Source organism: Typha angustifolia, chromosome 3 (genome assembly GCF_048772165.1).
Source record: "Typha angustifolia cultivar Huaian chromosome 3, ASM4877216v1, whole genome shotgun sequence".
In the NCBI taxonomy this organism is placed as follows: domain Eukaryota; kingdom Viridiplantae; phylum Streptophyta; class Magnoliopsida; order Poales; family Typhaceae; genus Typha; species Typha angustifolia.
This window is the reverse complement of record NC_133241.1, coordinates 7,522,116-7,542,116: the sequence shown is the minus strand read 5'-3', so window position 1 is coordinate 7,542,116 and position 20,001 is coordinate 7,522,116. Positions and strand designations below refer to the sequence as shown.

The following is a 20,001-nucleotide window of genomic DNA, read 5'->3' as shown; positions in this document are numbered from 1 at the left end:
GAATATCACATTAAGTAAGGTAGGATTCAAACCGAAATAAATCAATAGTAGGGGGCTTTTAGGCAAACTTGCCAATATACCTGCTCACTTCTGCTCTTCCCAGTTCCACTCGTAATAACTTCTATTTCCCAGTATCACTCGTAATAACATCCTCTTCTGTTCCCAACTCCACTCGTAAACAATCTCTATTCCCAGTTCCACTCGTATAACAACATTTATAAATACCTACTTCCGTTCGTATTGAAACAGCATTTTTCATTTACAAGATTTCTTCCTTCCTTCTTTCTGAGAGCGAACGAAGACGAAGACGATGAAGGGGATTGGTAAGACGAAGAAGACGAAGAGGATTGTTAAAACGAAGAAGAATTCCGCCGTCGCCTCCGAAAACGGAATACGGATAGAGAACAAGAACACCGAGCGGACCAAGACGGTGTTGGTCGGGATGAAGCCCAATGCCGCGAGCCGGGAGCTGTTGACCTGGGCCCTCGTCAACGTCGCGAAGCCTGGCGATCGCGTCATTGCTACCCACGTCGTCCGGTCGTCGTCTTTTAGCTGCTGCACCGCTCCAGGTATTATCTTGGCTTCCGAAGATCATGTGTTGATGGGGTTCGTTCTAAATTTCTAATGGGTCGAGGGTTAATTCCAATTCCAGATTCGAGTCGGAAAGTGGCCGATACGTTGCAGACTGTTCTCTCCGTGCATAGTAGATTTTGCAATCTCAAGCAGGTGATATCTTGTATTTAGAGGTTTAATTTTTTTTAGATTTTTTTTTAATTTTATTTTTGGGGTTGTGACTGATCTTCTGAATTTGTCGTATCATTTTTATTTTTTCTGAAGATCGATTTGAAGCTGAAAATTTGCCGCGGATCATCGGTTCCTAAAGCTTTGGTGCAGCAAGTAATTTCTTCCAATGCTGGGAAGATAATCTTGGGGGTCTCTAAGAGTCACTATCTCCTTCGGTAAGTTTTCTGTACGGATATAATTAATCTGAGAGAAGCCATTCCTGTTAGTTTAATTATAAACATTTGGGTTCTTATATCATATAATGCATTGGTTTATATCAGATCTTCTCCCAGTGCGATCGCAAGGTATTGCGCCAAAAAATTGCCCCGGGACTGCTCAGTTCTTGCCATGAATAATGGCAGGATCGCTTTTAAAAGAGATGGTATATATTTGAAACCATGCCAATTAATTTTCTTGATTAATTAATTTCTGTCAGCGTAGGATTCATTTATAATAATTTTGGTAAACATATATAATATATAGTCAATGCAGATCCGAGAGTGTTGGCAGCTGATAGGAACGTTGACTGTGATGTTGATTCAAATAACGGCGCCGGAAATGAGTTGCAATCAATTATTGAGAAGCATTCGTCAAGTTGCACTGTGTTCGGCTTCACCCAGCTCGCACATATGACGTCTAATTTTTCATCAGGTATGTATGTATATATATATATATATGTTAGTTTTCCAGTTCAAATATATATTAAAATAACGTACGTATAATAAGCTATATATAATTCTGAATCGATCGAACATCCAATTCTGTTTTTGGATAATTTTGCAGAGATGATGATTGGAAAAGGAGGCAGCGGTATTGTGTACAAAGGTCAACTCCCCAACGGCGGCGGCGGCGGAGAAGCATTAGCTATAAAGATTCTGAAGCCGTCGGCGGACACCGTGAAGGAGTTTATCTCAGAAATTGAGATCGTGAGCTCGCTGCGTAACAAAAATATTGTTTCTCTGATCGGTTTCTGCTACGAGTTGGACTGCCTCGCATTGGTCTACGAGTATTTACCAAACGGCAGCTTGGAGGAAACATTACATCGTATGCCTGCCTTTGGATAACTTAATGCCTTCTCCCTGAATTATATATATATACACAAATATATTTATATGAATGTATGAATTTACTTAACTTTCAGGTGCCAGAGAAGGCAAGAGTTGTTTCAGTTGGGCCAGAAGGTATAAGGCTGCAGTAGGCATTGCTCGAGGGATTACTTATATGCATGGCAATGGTAATGGTAATGGTAATGATAACAACCAGCCGGTGATCCATAGAGACATCAAATCGGCTAACATTCTTTTATCGGAGGATTTTGAGACAAAGGTAATTAATTCATTCATTAATCAAACCAAATATACTATTTACTTAGATCATCATCATCATCACTAGCTAACGAATGATTTCACTTTTTCTTTTTATTGGATTGGTTCAGCTGGCTGATTTTGGCCTATCTCTGTGGGAATCGGCTGCGGCAACTTACGACACCTGCAGTGATATCGTCTCAGGGACATTTGGGTTCGTGATCAGATAGTTTATTATTTTCTTTTGCTGATTGATTAATTGTAAAATAAATTATCATTAAATTCATTCATCAGAGCTATATATATATATATATAAATATATTTCCGTGGCAGTTACGTGGCACCAGAGTATTTTACGTACGGCAAGGTTGATAAGAAAATCGATGTTTATGCTTTCGGAGTGGTGCTGCTGGAGCTCATTTCTGGAAGGAAGCCTATCAGCAGTGGCTGCTCGAAGCCTAACGAGAGCATAGTTACTTGGGTAAGTAATCAACATTAATTAAATTAATTACTTGTAATTGTCTCTTAATTATAACATTACTGAATTAAATGCGCTGCATGCTTTCATACTTTTATTAATTTAGATTGACTTAATTAATTGTATGTATCTTACACTTCCTTCCTGCAGGCATATTCTATCTTCCACAGTGGGAAAGTTGCCGAGCTGATCGATCCTTGTTTGCGTACCAAATATAACGAAGATCAATTTGAGAGGATGACTCTAGCTGCTTCCCTTTGCATCAGACGAGCTCCCACTTCTCGGCCCCATATGCCATTGGTAATTAATTAACGTCGGTAATTAATTTTCTCATGTATTTAGTACTTAATTAATTAATTGCCATATTAATTGTTTTGTTAATAGATTCTGAAACTACTCGAAGGAGACAGTGATACACTCACTTGGGCGAGGTCGCGAGTACATACGGAAGAGCTAGTTATCACCCAAGAAGAAGAAGAAGAAGAAGAAGAAGAGGGAGAAAAAGAACTCCCCTCTTATGTGAATCTTCTTGCTATGCTCGATATCGACGATGACTCACTATCAATCAACGGATGATAGCACTCGATATTTTTAAGGTCAAACTTCTATCGACATTTAATTTAGATCCTAAGTGCTTCTCTCGAATAGATAATGATATATTATTCTCACGGCTAAGAGATGATCACCTTTTTAATCGGCTTTACATCTTAGATTGAAAGCACAAACTTTAGGTTGCATCTATGCTGAATTAATATTTCATTAAGGTATCCTCTTACATAACTCACACTCACGATCTTTTTAGATTGACCGATAGCCTTATTGCACTTGTATGCTAGTGTCTATCATTAAAAAAAAATGCGTTAAATCGGAAAGGGCTACCTTTGAGTATAGGAGTGAAAGCCGTCTTAACAATGAGTGTCAAGAAAATCTTGACTCATTTCAGTTTCACAAAGTGAAAAGCCGGCTAAAAGAAGAATAGAAAAAGAAAAATATAGCTTGGTTAAAAGATTTAAGGAAATGGCTACCCTATCTCATAAGTGTGAAAGCCACCGTCGCATATCGAAAATATCTTCTTATATGTGCTCTAGGTTGGTTTGACTTCTAATTTTGATCATGTATGTGTTGAGTTTATGTCAATCCCGTTTGAAACCTTTCATAAAATTAGAATTCAGCATGATGCATCTAAGGTAAGTGCTGGATGTCGAAGTGCATACTTTAAAGGTGATCGTCTCTGACCGAGTCTAATATGTTTACTATTTGAGTGCAAGTCATCTTGGATCAATTTTTATACGGTAGATAGTTTTGTGACAGATTGTTTATGACATATTGTTGTGACATTTTATTGATTATAATACAAGGGGTGGTAAATCCCCACAATTCTTTTCAATCTTATTTACTTGCTCAAAGTCTGAAACATGCACCTGCATTTACAATGACATATATACTTGCAATTTTTGCACCCCCAAAAAGAAAAAAAATCAATTTTTCTGGAGGAATTAATTAATGACAAGATAAGATCAAACCACTACATCAAAGGAATGAAGAACTCGTTCCAGAATCTTTCTAGTTTGGCTGTCCAAGGGATTATCTGGAGGATCTGAGTGAGCGATGTTGAGAAGATAAAGCTTGTTAGAAGCCACGAATGCAGCTGAAAAGATCCTCTTCATCCCTCCTCTGCTGCTATCCACTCTGTACTCAATCTCATACACTGGAAAACCATTTTGACACCATCTCTCCGCAACTCCCAACACATTAGCATCCTTCGTGCTCTCCTACATACATCACCAACATTAGATACTTGTTCACAATGTTAAAAAAGAGCAGCAGAATCACCTTTCGTCTCTCTGCTTGTATGAGCTTATCCGCCACGAACTCCGGCGTACCGAAATCCCGAAGCGACGAAAGGCGGACGGGACTGACCACGATTCCGATGTTGTTGATCCCTTTGCCTTCTTCCTCGAACAGCGCCGTCGCACCCGCCTTCTCCACCTGCATTCCCACCAAATTCACCTCATCAGCACACCCAAACCCCACCAAGGACTCGGGATTAGCCCCGAAATTAGACCACTACCTTGCGCCAAGATGCCGGCTTTAAAAGGGTGAATCCCTCCGATTGGTCCGTGTACCGCTCCAAGTCCACTTCTGGGGATAAGGAGGCGCCGGTGGCTGCGGCTGAAGCTGCGGCTGGTGATGGAATCAAGAATGGGAAGAGAAGGAGGGAGGAGATGGCCCTCCTGGTGATTCGAGGCTTCTCGTGGTTGGATGTGGAAGAATGGGAGAGGAGGCGATCGGGTTGATCGACCGGAGCGAGAGATGGGATGGATTGGGGCGAATCGAACCGGCGGATTATGAGGGGAATGACGGGGGATATGGCGGCGCCGGTGGTGAGAGTGGCCGTGGACGGCGAGAGAGCCATGGTGGCGTCTAGTCTTCTGACGTTGAGTGGAGGAAAGAGTCGACATGGGAACGAAGGGATAACAATAGATACACGGGGACAGAGGAGAGATTTCCTTTAGAAATTTGCAAACGACGCCCTACATTTGTAGGATTTGCAAATCAGACCTCACATCTTGAGTTAATACTTAATAGTAAGACTGACACCCTTGAAATGATCACATGAAATAGTAAGTTAACCAAATCTAAGAAACACCATACTTAGCTTTTCTTGAAAAATCCAACAGCAGTGAAATTTTCCTCTTTTTTTTCAAAAATCGCTTCCTCTTTTCTTTCTGCTGAAAGACGGGAGTAATTTGCAAATACCGGAAAAGATAAGATTCAAACTGCAAATTACTTAAATGAAGGTATGCATGCAAATTCATAACATCATGGGCTTGCACCTATATATATACCAAGCATTTAGAGTGCTTCATTGAAGTAGAGAAATAACTTTGCAGTTTTAACAGAGGGGAGACTACCGTCTGGTTGCCTAAACTAAAAGAAATCTACAAATGCTACAAAAGTCATCTAAGTAGCTATAAACAGAAACATGATTAGCAGAGTATACATCCACTAGAACACGAGAACAGACAAAATCGTCGCAGCATCCGAGCTTTCAGAAAGCACTCTGCAGCTGATCAAAATCCTTCTCGCTTGCTTAGCTTCTGCGGGAGTTTGGAGTCATGTGTTTTCCTTCACTGCCTCATCAATTTCTTCAATATGCTCTAGCAAGATTTTCCACTACACATAGAAGAACTTGTTAGATTGTACTGCCTACCAAAAGATTGTGGGATGTTTACTGCTAGCTAAGAAACAAATCTTTATATCCTGATCAACTATACACATGATTATGTTCATAGAAAGCATCTTAAATTAGTTCTTTAAAGAAAAACGATATATGGCTGTCTTAGATGATCATAGAACTAGGATTCAGAAACAAGGTTGCCCTTGAGGATAACCAATCTATTGTATATGGTGCCATCAAAGTTAAAGACTCTTGTAGATCTCCCATGCACCTACCTGTGTTTCAAGTTCTGGCTGATTGGATATCCATCACACAAAAGGCCAAGACAAACCCAAAATGACTAACTTTAGTGGAGCTTGTTTCAGTGGCGTTAACCCAGAACTTAGCATATAGCTGACACTAACAAATAGAGCAACAGAACTAAGTTCTTTCTTAAATTCCAGTTTCACACCGGAAGATTCATTTAGGGTTTAGCATCCATTTACAATTAGCCTATAGAAGAATATAAAAGGACATTCAGTACCAGATGCACATACCTGATCCATTGGAAGTGATATGCCTGAAAGAAATGAAAAATAAAGTTACCAAAAGTTTTCCTGAAACGCTCCTATCCCTCCTCAAAAGAGGAGAAATAGAAAACATGCAATCTGCAAATAAAAAGTATACCTGAACTACTTTAAAGAACAGGATAACTATTTCTGTAAAACATCCAGATGCTATTCTATAACTTTACGAGCATTGTTGATGCCAACCCTCAAATATTATATATCCCTTATAACTTTTCTCCTGAAATTTGCTGAACTACATATGTTACTCTAAGTAAATGCAGTTTTATTAAGCAAGTCCTTTGAAGGTTTATGGCTGCAAAATCAATTTCTTTTGAAGTTTTAGATCTCTGACAGCAAAAGTGACGTCCAATGGATTTAAGGCAGTAAAAGTGTAAATAAAAATCTTAAATTGGATGATAGGATTGTTCTAAGTTTAGATCAATTGGAAACAAGAAAAGTGATAAGCAGGAACATAGGTGTATGTTTGAATATATGAATGAACAGACAGCAATACAAAGAGATCCGTCAATTTTCAAAAGTAATCCCTTTCCAATCTACATTGCTTAATTTCCCCTCCAATTTGGTTTTCACTTTTCACTCTATTCTATTACATACCCATGAATTTACTTGTACTCCTCATTTGAGATCCAAAAAATTCCTCTTCTAAATCCCTAATAAGCTAATCCCTTACCAAGAGAGATTCATTTTCTAATCAAAGTAGTGCATTTCAAGGATTACCAATCTATTCTACCCTGCATTGACCTAAAAAGTGCACATCAATCAAATAAGCGACTTATCTAAGTCCATTCCAAATCAAATGCGGGAATATGTTGTTAAAAAGAACGAGTAGAAATTTAAAAGGAGACCTTTTTTTCCTGGAAGTTGCTTTCCATCCTTGATGTAGAACTCTCTGATGTCCACCACGACCTTCCCCTGCCAGCTCCGCACTGCTACCCTCCTATTCTTCGATATCTGTGTGCGAAAACCCAAATCATCATCACACCAAAACTAGGGTTAGGGTTTAGGATCTTAGGGCTTAGGGCGGGAGAGGATAAAGGATGGGAACCTCACAGACGACGATGCCATCGCCGGAGTCTTCTGAGGAGTCCTTCGCGAACCTCTTCGACGGACGCGCTGCATCTGAGTCGCCTCCCACGAAGTCGTCATCTTCGTTCCTCTTCTTCCCCTTCCTCCACATATTTCTTTCCTTCTCTTTCTCTCTCTTTGAGAAGATGAATCGATGAAGAAGAAGAAAGAAGAGAGTCGAAGCACGGTTACCGGCAAACTACGATGGAGAGATGGGGGTGGAGGAAGTGGAAGGGCTTTTGTCGGGATTTATTTCAGCTCAGCACTTGCCCTTTTACTATTTTTAATTCCACCCCTTCATTTTAGTTGCACCATGGAAAATATCTTGCTCGGGGTGTTTTATGAAAAATCACAACTTTTTTTTTATTTTTTTATATCAAAGCCACTAAAATCTGTTCCAAACCGTTATAAAAAAATAAAGGCACAAATCATGATAAAAACACAAGCATTTAAGAATCTTTACTCCACACATATATTTTGAATATTTCATTGCATCCAGAGAAGTTTATCCTTATTTTACAATAATTCTTTCATATTTTCTGATATCTTAAAGACATATATAGCAAATTTGAATAAAGACTGAAATATTCTCAAATCACAATTGCCAATCTAGTGGTAGATCTACATTGAGGTTGTATGGAAAAGACACCAGATTGCTGTCTTTGCTAATATAAACTAGTTTTGAGATTTAACAGATACTGATATCATCAAATAACAACATTATAATAGGAATTAAAACCACTGATATTAAACTTCTTCCTGTCTGCATTCAGTAATCAAAGCCCAAACGGCCTTTCACCTGCCCCTTACCAGTGGTCATATCATTACAAAACTGGTTCATCATGCCCAGCAAGTGATTGGATTTACTATTGAGAACAGGACAAAGAATTCTTCAGTTTCAACTTTCAAGTGCTCCACTGCAAATCTTGTCCACAAAGAATCAGTAACCATGCAGGTTGTGCCACAGAAAGAAAACCCAGCAAAAATACAAACAAGTTACAATTGATTACACATTCAAATTGTCGCATGTTCATAAACCCACATGAAAAAAGTTACCCATAAACTAGTAAATCGTTAACTGACATTCTACTGGTAGACAAGTAGTACAAACTGATATTCTACTAGTACTGGCACAACCCCAATGCGATCCACTTGACTTGCTAGCTTGCCTCGGTCTTCTCCAGTGCTGTCCAAGAAAAAGTAAATATTGTGAGGCAATGGAAGATTTATTAAAATACATCAGAAAAATGAGAGGAAACAGTCCATAAACAAGAAGAGCTTACTATTGTAGTTCAGCAGCTTCTCAATGAGGTCAACATGGGTCATGAGCATTCGCCTGCAACAATAGCGGACCAGGCCCAATGCATCCAGGGCATCTCTGGAAAAAGATTATAATTAAGTTTTTTAAAATATGATTATCAAACAAAACAAATTACAGATCTTAACATATACAGAAAACAATGAAATTAACAGAGTATAAGATATGATCGTATTGGAGCCATGTAAGGTGGAGAACCCACTGAGGGAAAATAATGTGAATCCATTAAGATGGATCGGACATGTCCAACGGAGATGATTTTATTCAAATATACGAGATAGAGAATACCAAAATTTAGATGGGAAAAGGTAGTCGGGGGAGATATGATTCAGTTGTTTTTGGCAATATTTGCACCAACCATAGATGAATAGAGGAAAAAGGATGCATAATGATCAAACCACACATAGTTGGGGAATCTTGTTCCATGTTTTTCCCTCTTCTTCCCATCGTCCACCTTCTTTCCACACTATTTCTCACTCTTAATCCTCTCTTATGCTATATCATCTTTGTTCACCAACCAATTGCACATTGCAATGCCAAACAAAAAGCGACATGACAAAATACAAGTGAAAGTATTTTTGTACTGATGACGAAATAAAATGATGTACAGCAGATCAACAAGTAATAAATCGTATAATTTTTTACTCAGCCTAATTATCGTTACCTATACCTAATTCAGGTTTTGAGATTTAAGGTGTTGGTCTTTGAGAAAATTATAGAAACATCAAGTTTGTCGCACATATTTATGCTGTTATGCAAAAAAGTCTTTTTGGCTATACCACAATGCCAGATATTGATATTCCAATAAACCAAGGTAAAGAAAATTCCTCCCACTTCTTGTGCAAATCACTAATAAAGCACAAGGTAAAATTCGATTTATTGCCAGATAAAAACTCAATTTTGGAGAAAAAAAATTACAATTTTAGCATTCCCCCTAGGTGAATCAAAGAAAGAAAAAATTAATCCCAATGCAGTTGATACACATCAAATTCTCTAGGCAGTTGAATCAGAGGCAACGGATTGAAGGAAACACGAATTCGAAGGAAATAAAAAGGAAATCATCTACTTCACACAAAGGAACGCGTAAATCTTTATACCAATAGATAATAGATAAATAATCGAGGAAACGACTCTTACCCCTCCGTGTAATCGGCCTGCAAGAGGTCGAGATAAGTGTCCCATTTGTTTCCAATCACCTGAGATTAAGATCAAACATCCCGAGTGAAGATCGATTAAACTCTAAGAAAAACCCTAACAAAATCAACACCGGTGATACGAATTAACAACACTATAAAGAAGCAAACAGAAATAGCAAAAAGTTCTCTCACCTTGCCGCAGGTGAAGCAGCGAACTGGGATGATCATATTCTCTTCCTTCGCCGCCGACGACGATCTCCGAGGTGTAAAAGAAATTATAGTCCAAAGGGAAGCTGAAGAGGAGAGTTCTGGAGGAGTATTTATGGAGTGAATAGAAGAGGGTTTAGACCGAACCCGCATTTGACTCGAATCAGATTTTTATTAAACATATTTTTCATATTTATATAAATTATTTGAGTTATAAATAAATTTATTCCTATTTTAAATGATTACTTAGATCATAATTAAATTACGAATTAAATCATAAATGACTCAAATTAGTTAAGTCTTATTTTTTTAAAAAATATTTAGTTATTGAACTAATTCTAAAAAGTTCTGTACTCAAAGCAAAGAGGCCTACTCGGCTAACTACTCTGAGCTCGATCTGAGTATATCAAACAGTCATAAATTCATAATTATATTAAAACTCTTTCTCAAGCTTTTATGTACCCGTTGGACTATTCCAGGACATGTTTATGGATTTCATTGAAGAACTTCAGAAAGTTAAAAGGATATTACGTGGTACTGGTGATCGATGATCGTTTTAACTAATATTCTCACTTTTTCAGCGTTGACATGTCCCTTTTCAGCAAAGAGGATTATAAAATTTTTATTTGAGATATTGTTAAATTATATGGAATGCCACGTATGATTGTATCCGACAAAGATTGTATATTTATTAGCAAATTTTGATAAGAGTTTTTTAGATTATAGGGTACACAATTGACACTCAGTTCGACCTACCATATATAGACCGACAACCAAATGGAAAATACCAATTATGTGTTGGAGTAATATTTGAGATGTATTTTTATTTACTAAATAAACTCACCGGAAGAAGAGAGAACTAAAATTCTATTTCGACCGAGAGAAAAAGGAAATTAAAGAAAATGATTATCTCACGTCGATTAATTGAATTTACCAAAGATAATAAAAAAGGGGTTTATTATTTAGATCAAAATCACTCTACTCTTCTTAATTTTGTTTTATATAACTTATACGGTCTAGATTTCACTGCACTTCTGATTATTTACAACAGTTATTTTTTTTTAATCCAAAGTTGATTGTATCCAAATTATTTAATTTAAAATTATTGTAAGTTTGAAAAATATTATTTATCTCTCCTAATATTTTTATTTTATATTATTAAGACATTCTAAACTTTCTCTCTAAATACATATTTATTTAACAGAAATAAAATTATTAAATTATTTTCCATCTTAGCAGTTGTATTTGCAGTGAGTACAAATTGAGGAGGAGATAAGAAGAAGAAATTAAGAGAAGATTAATATTTTTTATTTGGGTACTTTAAACCTATTATTTGTTTCAGAATGAGTGAGAAACTAATTTCTATTTTTCTTTTTACTTATTTATCTCTAAGAGTACAAATATTTTTTACTTGATTACAAATACCAGAATTTATTAATAAGAAAAATATAGGGGGTGAAATTAATATTTTATAAGAAATGGTAAGTAAATTATCAAAATTCTCTATTAGTAATATCCTCTAATTCAAAATAGTTAGAAAGCCTAACCCAAAGCATCGTCTTCTTCCTCACCCCTCTTCCCGCCTCCTATTCGCGACGCTAACTTTTTTCCCAAAAGACACCGAAATCCATAGCAGTAGGAGAGGAAACTACTAGAGAGAGAGAGAGAGATGGCGTCGGGGATAAGGAAGGGCACGTTTACGGGCGCAAACGTATTCCTCTCCCGCAGCTTAGTCCCACCGGAGCTGTTCGACGCGCTCCACGACGCCCTCAAGCTTAACGGCGCGCAAGTCTTCCTCTGCTGCGATCCATCTCGGAATTCCGCCGACGACTTCCACGTTATCTCCTCCCCCGATCACGTGAGAGGCCCCCACCCTCCTCGATCAATCTCGTCCTTTTTCTTTTATTTTTCGTTTTACATGACACTATAATCTCTCATTGCAGGAGAAGTTTGCCGATCTCAGAGCGAAGGGGTGTAATTTACTTGGTAAAGAACTCTCTTTTTCATGATCCCCTGGTATTGGGCAATTCTTGCATTTGTATAGTGAAATCAAGAGGTCATTCGAAAATTCGATGTTTGGTTGGTCGAAAAGCACAATGGATTATTATATTGGAGAATTTGCGAATTGGGGATAATTTGTTGAAAGTGTCTGAAAACTTACTACTTGAGACTGTTTAAGCGTTCACTTTTTGTTTGGGGCTAATTTCGGTGTATCTTCAAGTCGGGAGAGCTGTTTATGTTGCAAGTTATTTTCCCCTTTCTTTTTGGTTGAAATCTCTATATAAGTGGATACTTTTGCTAATGTTGCAGTTTAATACTTTTATTTCTTCTTTAGTATTTGATTGCTTGGTACTAGACATTGTTATTCTCTCACTCGAGTTCGGAGGAACTAATAGTACAGCTATAGTAAAGACTATCCAGTTTGTCACAACTTTTGTGGCTGGAAAAAAAGAAAAAAAAAAGAAGAATTGGTTGAATTTATTTACATTTACTGCAACACCTACATGCTGTATGTCAAAAGGTTCTCTGTGAACAAACACGCACTCTTAGTGGTGAAATTTTTTATTTTATGGTATTTGCACTTCATACAATAAATATGTAATATTATTGATTTTTCACTATCAATTTATTTTAGTTTTCCATAATTCTTTACATTTGCAGGACCACAATGCATTCTCTCTTGTGCTAAAGAACATCGGATTTTGCCTAAACAAGGTTACACATGTTGTCTAGCAATGGATGCTGTTAAAGTACTTGCATCTGGATTTGAAAAGGATGACAAGGTAATGTCTTTAGAATTCTTCATGTCTACAGTGAATCTCACTCTTTTTTATTTTAAATATATATTTTTCAATCTTAAATAATTAATTATGAAAAAAAATAGGAACTAAGTGTTGTATACTGAACTCTAGATATGAAAAGACATTGATACTTTGTTGTTTTAGTTAATTTCAACATCTGTGTTGTCACTGATGATTTCTCAAATCTTGCTCCTCCTAGAATCTGATCAAGTGTTCTTACAGGTCAGGATTGAAAAGTTAGTGACCGCGATGGGTGGGGTGCTGCATACCAAAGCGTCCCTGGATGTTAATTTTGTTATTGTAAAGAATGTTTTGGCTGCTAAGTACAAAGTATGCAACTGTTCTCAACATCTCTTTTCAACCCTATATTTCATTCTCTTGCTTATTTCCTCTTAAACTAGAATTGACTGTTAAATTGGCTATCAATGTACTTTATAATGTTATTGCAAGCAGCTATTGTTGTTGCTCACAAGGATGACTGTAGAAATTACATGGTGCTTGATAGCTAAGAATGGTAATAGTAATAACTACTATCTTTTAAGTGCCACTGGAATCCCTTCTCTTAGACCTATTTAGTTTAGAAGTTATATGTTCATCCCCATTGTTAATTTGTTAATCGTAAAGAAAGTATGCAACTACATTCAGCATTTCTTTTCAACTCGATGGATATATTGTCTGCATTCTCCTTTCTTATTTCCCCTTTTCACCTTATGCTTCATCAAATTAGAATTGACTATTAAAACATGTAAAGTCTGGAAGATTTCTACACAAAAGTTATAAGTACTTGGCCAGCATACTCGATTAATGTGGTATTTTATTAGCTGTCAGCATCTATTCTGAATTTCTGATTTAGCTAGCATTATGTCTAGAAGATTCTGCATTTCTACTCATACATCATGACTCAGTATATTCAGTAATGTATTTTGCATTAGCTGTCAGCATCTATTCAATTCTGATTTAGCTCCGCTCCCATTATTTCTATTGTAGCACGCTAGGCAGTTTCTATTCACAGGTTAACTGGATTTTAGTTTCTATCTACAATTTAACTATATAATGTTTTCCTATCTTTCAGAATATCATATTTGGTATTGGTATCATGAATGGTGGTCATTGACTTGTTATATTCTATTTCTTTTCTATATTGTGCAGTGGGCTATTAATGTTCTTAAGAAACCAATTGTTGACATGAACTGGTTAAACCAATGTTGGAATGAGCATCGCGTTGTGCCTCAAGAACCTTACAGGATTCTTCCCTTTACTGGACTGACTATTTGTGTCACCAGAATTGCAGCAGGTACACAGATCAGGCAGAAACTCTACCACAAAGTGGGTCATAACTCATAACATTTTTTTCTTCTTCTAAAGAAAAGATGTTCCATAGTCATCATATGAAAAGTCTTGACGATTGGCATTCGAGGATTGATCAGAACAATAATCTATTCCTTAAGTGAAATATACTATGCAATGTCCTTGTAAACCCGCTCTAACTCTGTAGCATGAGGGGCCCCACTATGCCAATGACTACTTTGGCTAGCAGCAACTGTTTTTGAGCTATTTTGACTTATTGATAATGCCTGCTAGTCGAAAATTCTTTCATTTAACTTAAAACTGTCATATGGAGCTGGAACTGATGAAGCATTTAGCTCAACAGATGAGAGGAAGGAGATAGCGAAGATGATTGTGCAGAATGGTGGCCAGTATTCAGCTGACCTTACGAAGAAGTGCACCCATTTAATTTCAAATATATCCTTGAAGTTGGTAATGTTATACAGATTATTTTTCATATCTCCTGAAGTTTGTAACAAGGTCTTATAGCTCTGTTATCTGCAATTCATAACCCTGAAGAAGGACAATTTGCATATGTATTTGTAGGAACTAGGAAGATTCTACTGACCGTGGCAATTGCTTTGTTATATGTACAAGTCTTGTACTTTGAAGGGTACAAACACGGAATCTTGTCCTCATTCAAGAAGCATTGGATTTATGTTTTCTATTACTAATACATTCTAGATTCCTTTTAGTTATTCTTTTGACCAAGAAATTGTATCCTTAACACCTTTACGCTCCTGGAGGTGACAAATACATGGTCGCGCGAAGATGGGGTCATATACATATTGTCAACCGTAGATGGGTAGATCAATCTATTGCTAGAAAAGGTAATAGCTGAGTGAGATGATTTCACTTGACTTCATATTCTTCATTTACTTTGCTGAAAGTAAGAACTATTTATCATTTCTTTTTTTGCCTATGCTGCAGCTTGTCTGGATGAGGGGTTTTACTCTATTAATGAGAACTCAGTATCTTGTAATGACATCAAAGTTCCTCACAAGGAGCAACAAAATCAAGAGCACAGTAATGCAAGTTTTCTGTCTGTTCCCCCAACATATATTGAGGACTTAGAAGCTACTTTGTCGCAAAACATGTCGACTTCATTTTCAGATGCTCCCAAAGCCAGCAGCGAATGTGCCGATGCAGTGCCCTTGCAGAAAAAAGATGAAGTGAAGTTTGATTCTCGTGTTGCTGAGGATTCTGAAGGAGAAGATGACCTTTATTTGTCAAATTGTAGAATATTTATAGTAGGTTTTGGGGAAAAAGAATTGTCCAAGCTAGTCACCATGATACGTAAAGGCGGTGGCTCTCGGCATATGTTGTTAAGTGAAAGGTTAACACATATCATTGTAGGTGCACCTTCGGAGGTGTAAGTTTATCCCAGCACTATGATATATTTCAAATAATGTGCTTCTTATTCGATAATATAGACTTTGTGAATCTAGGTTTGCAACTCATAGTGATTCTATCTTTCAATAGTGAAAAGAAAGAGGTAAGACGTTTAGCTGCTTGGGGTGTCATAGATGTGGTAAAGGCTACTTGGCTGGAAGAATGTGATCGAGCGAAAAAAGAAATTACTGTCTCAGCAAGGCACATTGCTTCTGAGCTATTCTTTTCAAAAGGTGCTTACTTGTTTCCACTTTTATCAGCGCAAAGTGTTAATTCTAGTGTTATTGCTGTTTTTACTATGAAAATGTCGGCCTTACTGATTTGTTGATTACTTCCTGGCCTCATCTATAACCTGGTTTCCTTGTTCTGCGTTCAGATTCTTCATCCTTCAGTATGGACCTGCCTGCAGATATTGGTGATATAAGGACCACGAAAAACTTTCCTGGTGATGTTCACATGCCAATGGCTTATGAATCCCTAAATAAAAGAAGTGACTTGGAATTGTCTATGGGGAAAAAAAGAGGGAAAGATAAATCTGGAAATGAAATAAATTCCAACGGTATTGTAGGACTATCGACCAAATCTCAACAATCTACCCAATGTCAGGGAGTGAATAGTGTTAACAAGGGCAGTTCCAAACTGGAAACCATTTCTAGCACCATGGATGTACAGAATACCAGATCAGCAAACACTTTCAAGGGAAGAACATTCTGTTTCTCAACCTCATTTCCTCATGATAGGGTATGCCAGCATTTTGTATATACCGTATGTATGTTCATCTTTCCTGTTCCTTCATGTTAGTTGGTTATAAATTATCTATAGCTTTTTACAAGCTTTTGGCTATTGGTCAGTTAGTGGTATAATTAGGTTGTTCGGCACCTGTTGACTACAGATTTGCTTGTCCTGGAGTCTTTTACCTATGTTTACTAGAAATTATATGCTCAATTACTTAATAATTGAGACCTGCAAATTATATTGCTAATTCCTCTTGTTAGCAATGTGGCGTCATAATCTCCTTTCAATGTGCTCCTCAGTTATGCAATCTTCTATCAGTTGTTATATACATTCATACATATATATGTATCTTTATATAGTTATATTTTCTGGTTTCACTATTCTTGATCAGAGGGGCCAGGTTATTGAATGGGTCAAGCAAGGTGGTGGAGTTGTGATGGATGATCGACAAAAGATAAATGTAGATTTCGTTATTGAGTGTCATGGTGTGTTGGGCATTTCTGATGACATCTCTCACTCTACTTCTGTTTCCACTCACTGGATACGCTCTTGCTTAGAGGTACATTTATTGTTATTTTTGCGCATGTTTGCTTGTAGCTTTCTGCGTTGTTATGCTCCTGACTATATGTTCAAAACTTACAGTTTTCTACTGCTGTTTTATTTATTTTTTTGGATTTATTTTTAGTGCTAGACAATGTTGACTGTTGACTTAGTCCTTCAGAAGAGGCTTTCCAATGACATGACTCAAAATGTCTTTACTTTATGGCCTTCTTTTTTCCCTGAGCTAACCTACAGAGCTTGCTAACTAGATATAGGAGCTAATGGAAATCCACTTAATTATTGTTTCGATTTATTTTACCCATTTAGTCAGTTGGTTTCATTACACTTGAATGAAAACCCCAAGTCTCAATTCCTCTGATGCTCATTGTTCTTAAACTCATTTTTTAAAGGAGGGATGGCTGCAAGATGTTGGAAATCACATATTATACTCTCCATTGCGCTGTCGCATTCCATTACCTGGGTTTGATGGACTCCGGTTCTGTGTCTCACAGTATGAAGAGAAAGATAGGATTTTGCTGAAAAATTTATGTTTTACTCTGGGAGCTAAATTTACAGAAAAGCTGACTAGAAAAGTCACACATTTGCTGTGCAAGTTTACAAATGGTCCAAAGTATGAGGCTTCCTGTAAGTGGGGAATTCCAGCAGTTACTGCAGAGTGGATCACTGAGTGTGTCTCACAGGTATTTCTCCTCACCTTTTGATGATGCAATCTTCATACTGAGACCTCCTCTTTGAGTTGCAGTATGAGGCAGCACCTTTTCGTATTCTTTTTTCTCAGGATATGATGGTTGCAGTTGATCAGTTTCAGCCAAAACCAGTCACTGCTCAGGACAGAGAAGCAGGTTTATGCACAGTCACTCAATATCCTACACAAACATCTCACATGGTTTCTGTTTATGCATCTTCTCAATTGCTCAGCAAATCCCAATTACCAATGGACCATTCAAAACAGAACTTAGGTATTTGTCTTTCAAAAGAAGAATTTGTAAAGCCTTTCCAGTTCATTATCAATGGGTAATTTTTTACTGAACAGGCTGTTCAAATAATGACCTCCATGAAGAAGCAAAGCATTCAGGAGATTCTTGCAAGAGGCCAAGATTATCAGAATGTGACAGCATTGATGATTCATCTAGGAAAAATAGAATGCCAGAAAATTTCTTGGGTATATCTAATACTGTTCCTGATGTGGCAGATGCTATAGAGGATCTATTAGCTCAGTCAACCAAGGTAAGGACTATGGACAATGGATATGTTATTATTTGTTGTGATAATTGTGCTTCAATGAGACTAATTTTATCATTTTACTCTATTTTTCTGATTAAAATGCTAGATACAGGGTATGAAGTCGCCAGAGAGGTCTGGTTGTGAAAGAAGTGTATCCTTTCCGTACGTTGTACAGTACCTGCCTTGTGACTGACTAATTCTTCTTTGAATGCTTAAAGTTCTTTAACACCAAACTGCAGATATTCATGCCTGATCATTCTATCCTCGGTCAAGATCATGAAAATTCTCGCAGTAGCTTTGGCATTTCGCGGCATTGGCTAAACCGGTAGGTTGCATTAATATTTTTTTCTCAAGAATAAGTGCCTTATGTTTCCTACAGGTCAGCTCTTAGTGGTTTTACACAATGAAAATATTGCGTATTTATCAATTCAAGTGGGAATTATTTAACATTCTACTGTCATGAATAGTAAGAGATTCTTATTTGCAAGTTAACATTATGACTATTTTTAGGATCTCTTTCTTTTACTTGAGAATGTTCCTTTTTTCTTTTCTTTGGTAATGTGGGAACAAAATTTTAGTCACAGTATTGGTATCATTCATACTTCATTTCTGCAGAGTTTGTAAGGCACAGAGACAAATGTGGCTTCTGCAGTTATATACTATATAATTGGCTTCAATCCTTCTCCTAATGTTTATTGTTTTCCATTAGGGCCCAGAAACAAGATAGCACTCCTAATAACACGAGCCAGAACGGAAATCCTAGCACCTATGATGCTTTTAGTGAGACTCAAACAGATTCTCAGGTCTGTTCTATCTTTGTTTACGGTTTCCTTTCTTATGATGTATTTGTGCAAATCCTGTGAATTCACGTTTTGTTAGTTCAGGTGGTTGGATATGAAGAGGATCTATCAGGCAGACAGAAGATAATTGACAGAGTTCGCTCTCAAGGCATGACCTTAACTCCAACGAACGAGCTGCCGTCAGGCGGTTCTAGATATGAAGAAGATTCATAAGGCGGAGGAAAAATAGTTTGCCAACAGAGCCTGAGTTAAACTCAGAGACCAGGAAATGACAGGGATCTTGATGTGCCTATCTGGAGCTGTTGTTGCATGTCATGGTCTCATCTCTCGCCTCTCTCGAAACAACACTAACATTGCCACTCTCACCTTGCATACCAAGAAGCTGGAAGAGTTTGTGCTCAACCATATGGACTGCCAGTCTGCCATGAAGCAAAAAAGTTCAAACAAAAATTGTACCACATTGTACCAATACTTTTCTCCTCTTGTTGTCTAACCAAATCCTGTACAGTTGCAAGAACATATATATATATAGGAGTCATGACAAAGATAAAAGCCCAATTGGATGCCTAATTATAATCCATATAACAAGTCCACATCCTGATCAAAAGTGTACATGCCATCGAATATTTTCCAAAATAGAAAAGTAGTCTCTACCTCTGTAGGAAAATATTTCTGGTAGATGTCCTACATCATAGATTTATAATAAATGACAATTTTATTTATTGCACTTTTATCTCTATTAATACTTCAAAAAAAAAAAAAAAAAAACCCCATCCTATTAAAATTTATCCAGAAAATTCTTTCGGAGCCGTGTCAATAAATTATAGACCCCACGAAAACAACACAAAAAGACAGGTAAAACTATTTAGGGGATAAAGACACCTCTATTCTATTGCCCCGTTCTATATACATTTCTCCTTATCTTATTTTGATAGATATTTGACTTCCTAATAGCTATCTATAAGATTTTATTTTTAATTAAAAAATAATATATGAGTGTCACGTAGTTAATTTTAAGTCCTCTAAGAAAAGAACTCTCTTGCCTTTCCTCAAAGGAAAAAATTGAGGATAAAATGAGAGGATAATTATCCATAAAAATAGAGATAGCAGGCCCGTTATCC

General features: G+C 37.0%; 5 protein-coding genes across 8 annotated transcripts; 2 read left to right on the top strand and 3 right to left on the bottom strand.

Moving 5' to 3' along the window:
* The first annotated feature begins 310 nt into the window (after positions 1-310).
* LOC140758261 (protein kinase STUNTED-like) lies at positions 311-5,301 on the top strand. The gene is made up of 12 exons (XM_073094355.1): positions 311-569; positions 653-726; positions 838-959; positions 1,065-1,165; positions 1,267-1,434; positions 1,510-1,827; positions 1,925-2,109; positions 2,219-2,301; positions 2,421-2,568; positions 2,716-2,865; positions 2,950-3,129; positions 5,221-5,301. The coding sequence occupies exons 1-12, from the start codon at positions 311-313 to the stop codon at positions 5,299-5,301; spliced, it is 1,869 nt and encodes a 622-aa protein (XP_072950456.1).
* Positions 4,035-5,014, bottom strand: LOC140758141 (psbP domain-containing protein 2, chloroplastic-like). Its single transcript, XM_073094198.1, has 3 exons — positions 4,637-5,014; positions 4,399-4,554; positions 4,035-4,337 (listed from the first exon to the last, which is right to left on the bottom strand). Exons 1-3 carry the CDS (start codon positions 4,979-4,981, stop codon positions 4,083-4,085), a joined length of 756 nt encoding a protein of 251 aa, XP_072950299.1. The 5' UTR covers positions 4,982-5,014; the 3' UTR covers positions 4,035-4,082.
* Positions 5,302-5,369: 68 nt separating the features above from the next.
* Positions 5,370-7,636, bottom strand: LOC140758142 (RNA polymerase II transcriptional coactivator KIWI-like). Of its 2 annotated transcripts, none has more exons than XM_073094199.1 (4): positions 7,361-7,636; positions 7,161-7,266; positions 6,283-6,305; positions 5,370-5,742 (listed from the first exon to the last, which is right to left on the bottom strand). In XM_073094199.1, the coding sequence occupies exons 1-4, from the start codon at positions 7,490-7,492 to the stop codon at positions 5,683-5,685; spliced, it is 321 nt and encodes a 106-aa protein (XP_072950300.1). In that variant the 5' UTR covers positions 7,493-7,636; the 3' UTR covers positions 5,370-5,682. The 2 variants fall into 2 exon arrangements, with proteins under 2 accessions (XP_072950300.1, XP_072950301.1); XM_073094200.1 differs by having other exon boundaries at positions 7,366-7,615.
* Positions 7,637-8,122: 486 nt separating this feature from the next.
* Positions 8,123-10,173, bottom strand: LOC140758144 (DNA-directed RNA polymerase subunit 10-like protein). The gene is made up of 4 exons (XM_073094201.1): positions 10,027-10,173; positions 9,836-9,894; positions 8,664-8,758; positions 8,123-8,566 (listed from the first exon to the last, which is right to left on the bottom strand). The coding sequence occupies exons 1-4, from the start codon at positions 10,060-10,062 to the stop codon at positions 8,541-8,543; spliced, it is 216 nt and encodes a 71-aa protein (XP_072950302.1). The 5' UTR covers positions 10,063-10,173; the 3' UTR covers positions 8,123-8,540.
* Positions 10,174-11,594: 1,421 nt separating this feature from the next.
* On the top strand, positions 11,595-19,462 carry LOC140758453 (uncharacterized). 3 transcript variants are annotated; one of them, XM_073094626.1, is made up of 18 exons: positions 11,595-11,899; positions 11,985-12,027; positions 12,703-12,824; positions 13,065-13,172; positions 13,992-14,136; positions 14,494-14,585; positions 14,905-14,998; positions 15,099-15,540; positions 15,651-15,793; positions 15,937-16,301; positions 16,687-16,854; positions 17,246-17,536; positions 17,635-17,815; positions 17,917-18,083; positions 18,187-18,231; positions 18,320-18,405; positions 18,790-18,883; positions 18,965-19,462. In XM_073094626.1, exons 1-18 carry the CDS (start codon positions 11,711-11,713, stop codon positions 19,091-19,093), a joined length of 2,904 nt encoding a protein of 967 aa, XP_072950727.1. In that variant the 5' UTR covers positions 11,595-11,710; the 3' UTR covers positions 19,094-19,462. The 3 variants fall into 3 exon arrangements, with proteins under 3 accessions (XP_072950727.1, XP_072950726.1, XP_072950725.1); XM_073094625.1 differs by having other exon boundaries at positions 17,890-18,083; positions 18,193-18,231; XM_073094624.1 differs by having other exon boundaries at positions 17,890-18,083; positions 18,965-19,461.
* Positions 19,463-20,001: the final 539 nt, after the last annotated feature.

Bases quoted from the DNA above. Each gene is read 5' to 3' on its own strand.
- LOC140758261 (XM_073094355.1), top strand. From the start codon at position 311: ATGAAGGGGATTGGTAAGACGAAGAAGACGAAGAGGATTGTTAAAACG. The intron at 727-837 runs GTGATATCTTGT...TTTTTTCTGAAG, and splicing joins GATTTTGCAATCTCAAGCAG to ATCGATTTGAAGCTGAAAAT. The intron at 960-1,064 runs GTAAGTTTTCTG...GGTTTATATCAG, and splicing joins AAGAGTCACTATCTCCTTCG to ATCTTCTCCCAGTGCGATCG.
- LOC140758141 (XM_073094198.1), bottom strand. From the start codon at position 4,981: ATGGCTCTCTCGCCGTCCACGGCCACTCTCACCACCGGCGCCGCCATA. The intron at 4,555-4,636 runs GTAGTGGTCTAA...GTGGGAATGCAG, and splicing joins AGCCGGCATCTTGGCGCAAG to GTGGAGAAGGCGGGTGCGAC. The intron at 4,338-4,398 runs GTGATTCTGCTG...TGATGTATGTAG, and splicing joins TACAAGCAGAGAGACGAAAG to GAGAGCACGAAGGATGCTAA.
- LOC140758142 (XM_073094199.1), bottom strand. From the start codon at position 7,492: ATGTGGAGGAAGGGGAAGAAGAGGAACGAAGATGACGACTTCGTGGGA. The intron at 7,267-7,360 runs GTTCCCATCCTT...TTTCGCACACAG, and splicing joins ATGGCATCGTCGTCTGTGAG to ATATCGAAGAATAGGAGGGT. The intron at 5,743-6,282 runs GTATGTGCATCT...TTCTATGTGTAG, and splicing joins TATCACTTCCAATGGATCAG to TGGAAAATCTTGCTAGAGCA.
- LOC140758144 (XM_073094201.1), bottom strand. From the start codon at position 10,062: ATGATCATCCCAGTTCGCTGCTTCACCTGCGGCAAG. The intron at 8,759-9,835 runs GTAAGAGTCGTT...ATCTTTTTCCAG, and splicing joins CAGGCCGATTACACGGAGGG to AGATGCCCTGGATGCATTGG. The intron at 8,567-8,663 runs GTAAGCTCTTCT...TTTCTTGGACAG, and splicing joins GAAGCTGCTGAACTACAATA to CACTGGAGAAGACCGAGGCA.
- LOC140758453 (XM_073094624.1), top strand. From the start codon at position 11,711: ATGGCGTCGGGGATAAGGAAGGGCACGTTTACGGGCGCAAACGTATTC. The intron at 16,302-16,686 runs GTATGCCAGCAT...ATTCTTGATCAG, and splicing joins CCTCATTTCCTCATGATAGG to AGGGGCCAGGTTATTGAATG. The intron at 18,406-18,789 runs GTAGGTTGCATT...GTTTTCCATTAG, and splicing joins TCGCGGCATTGGCTAAACCG to GGCCCAGAAACAAGATAGCA.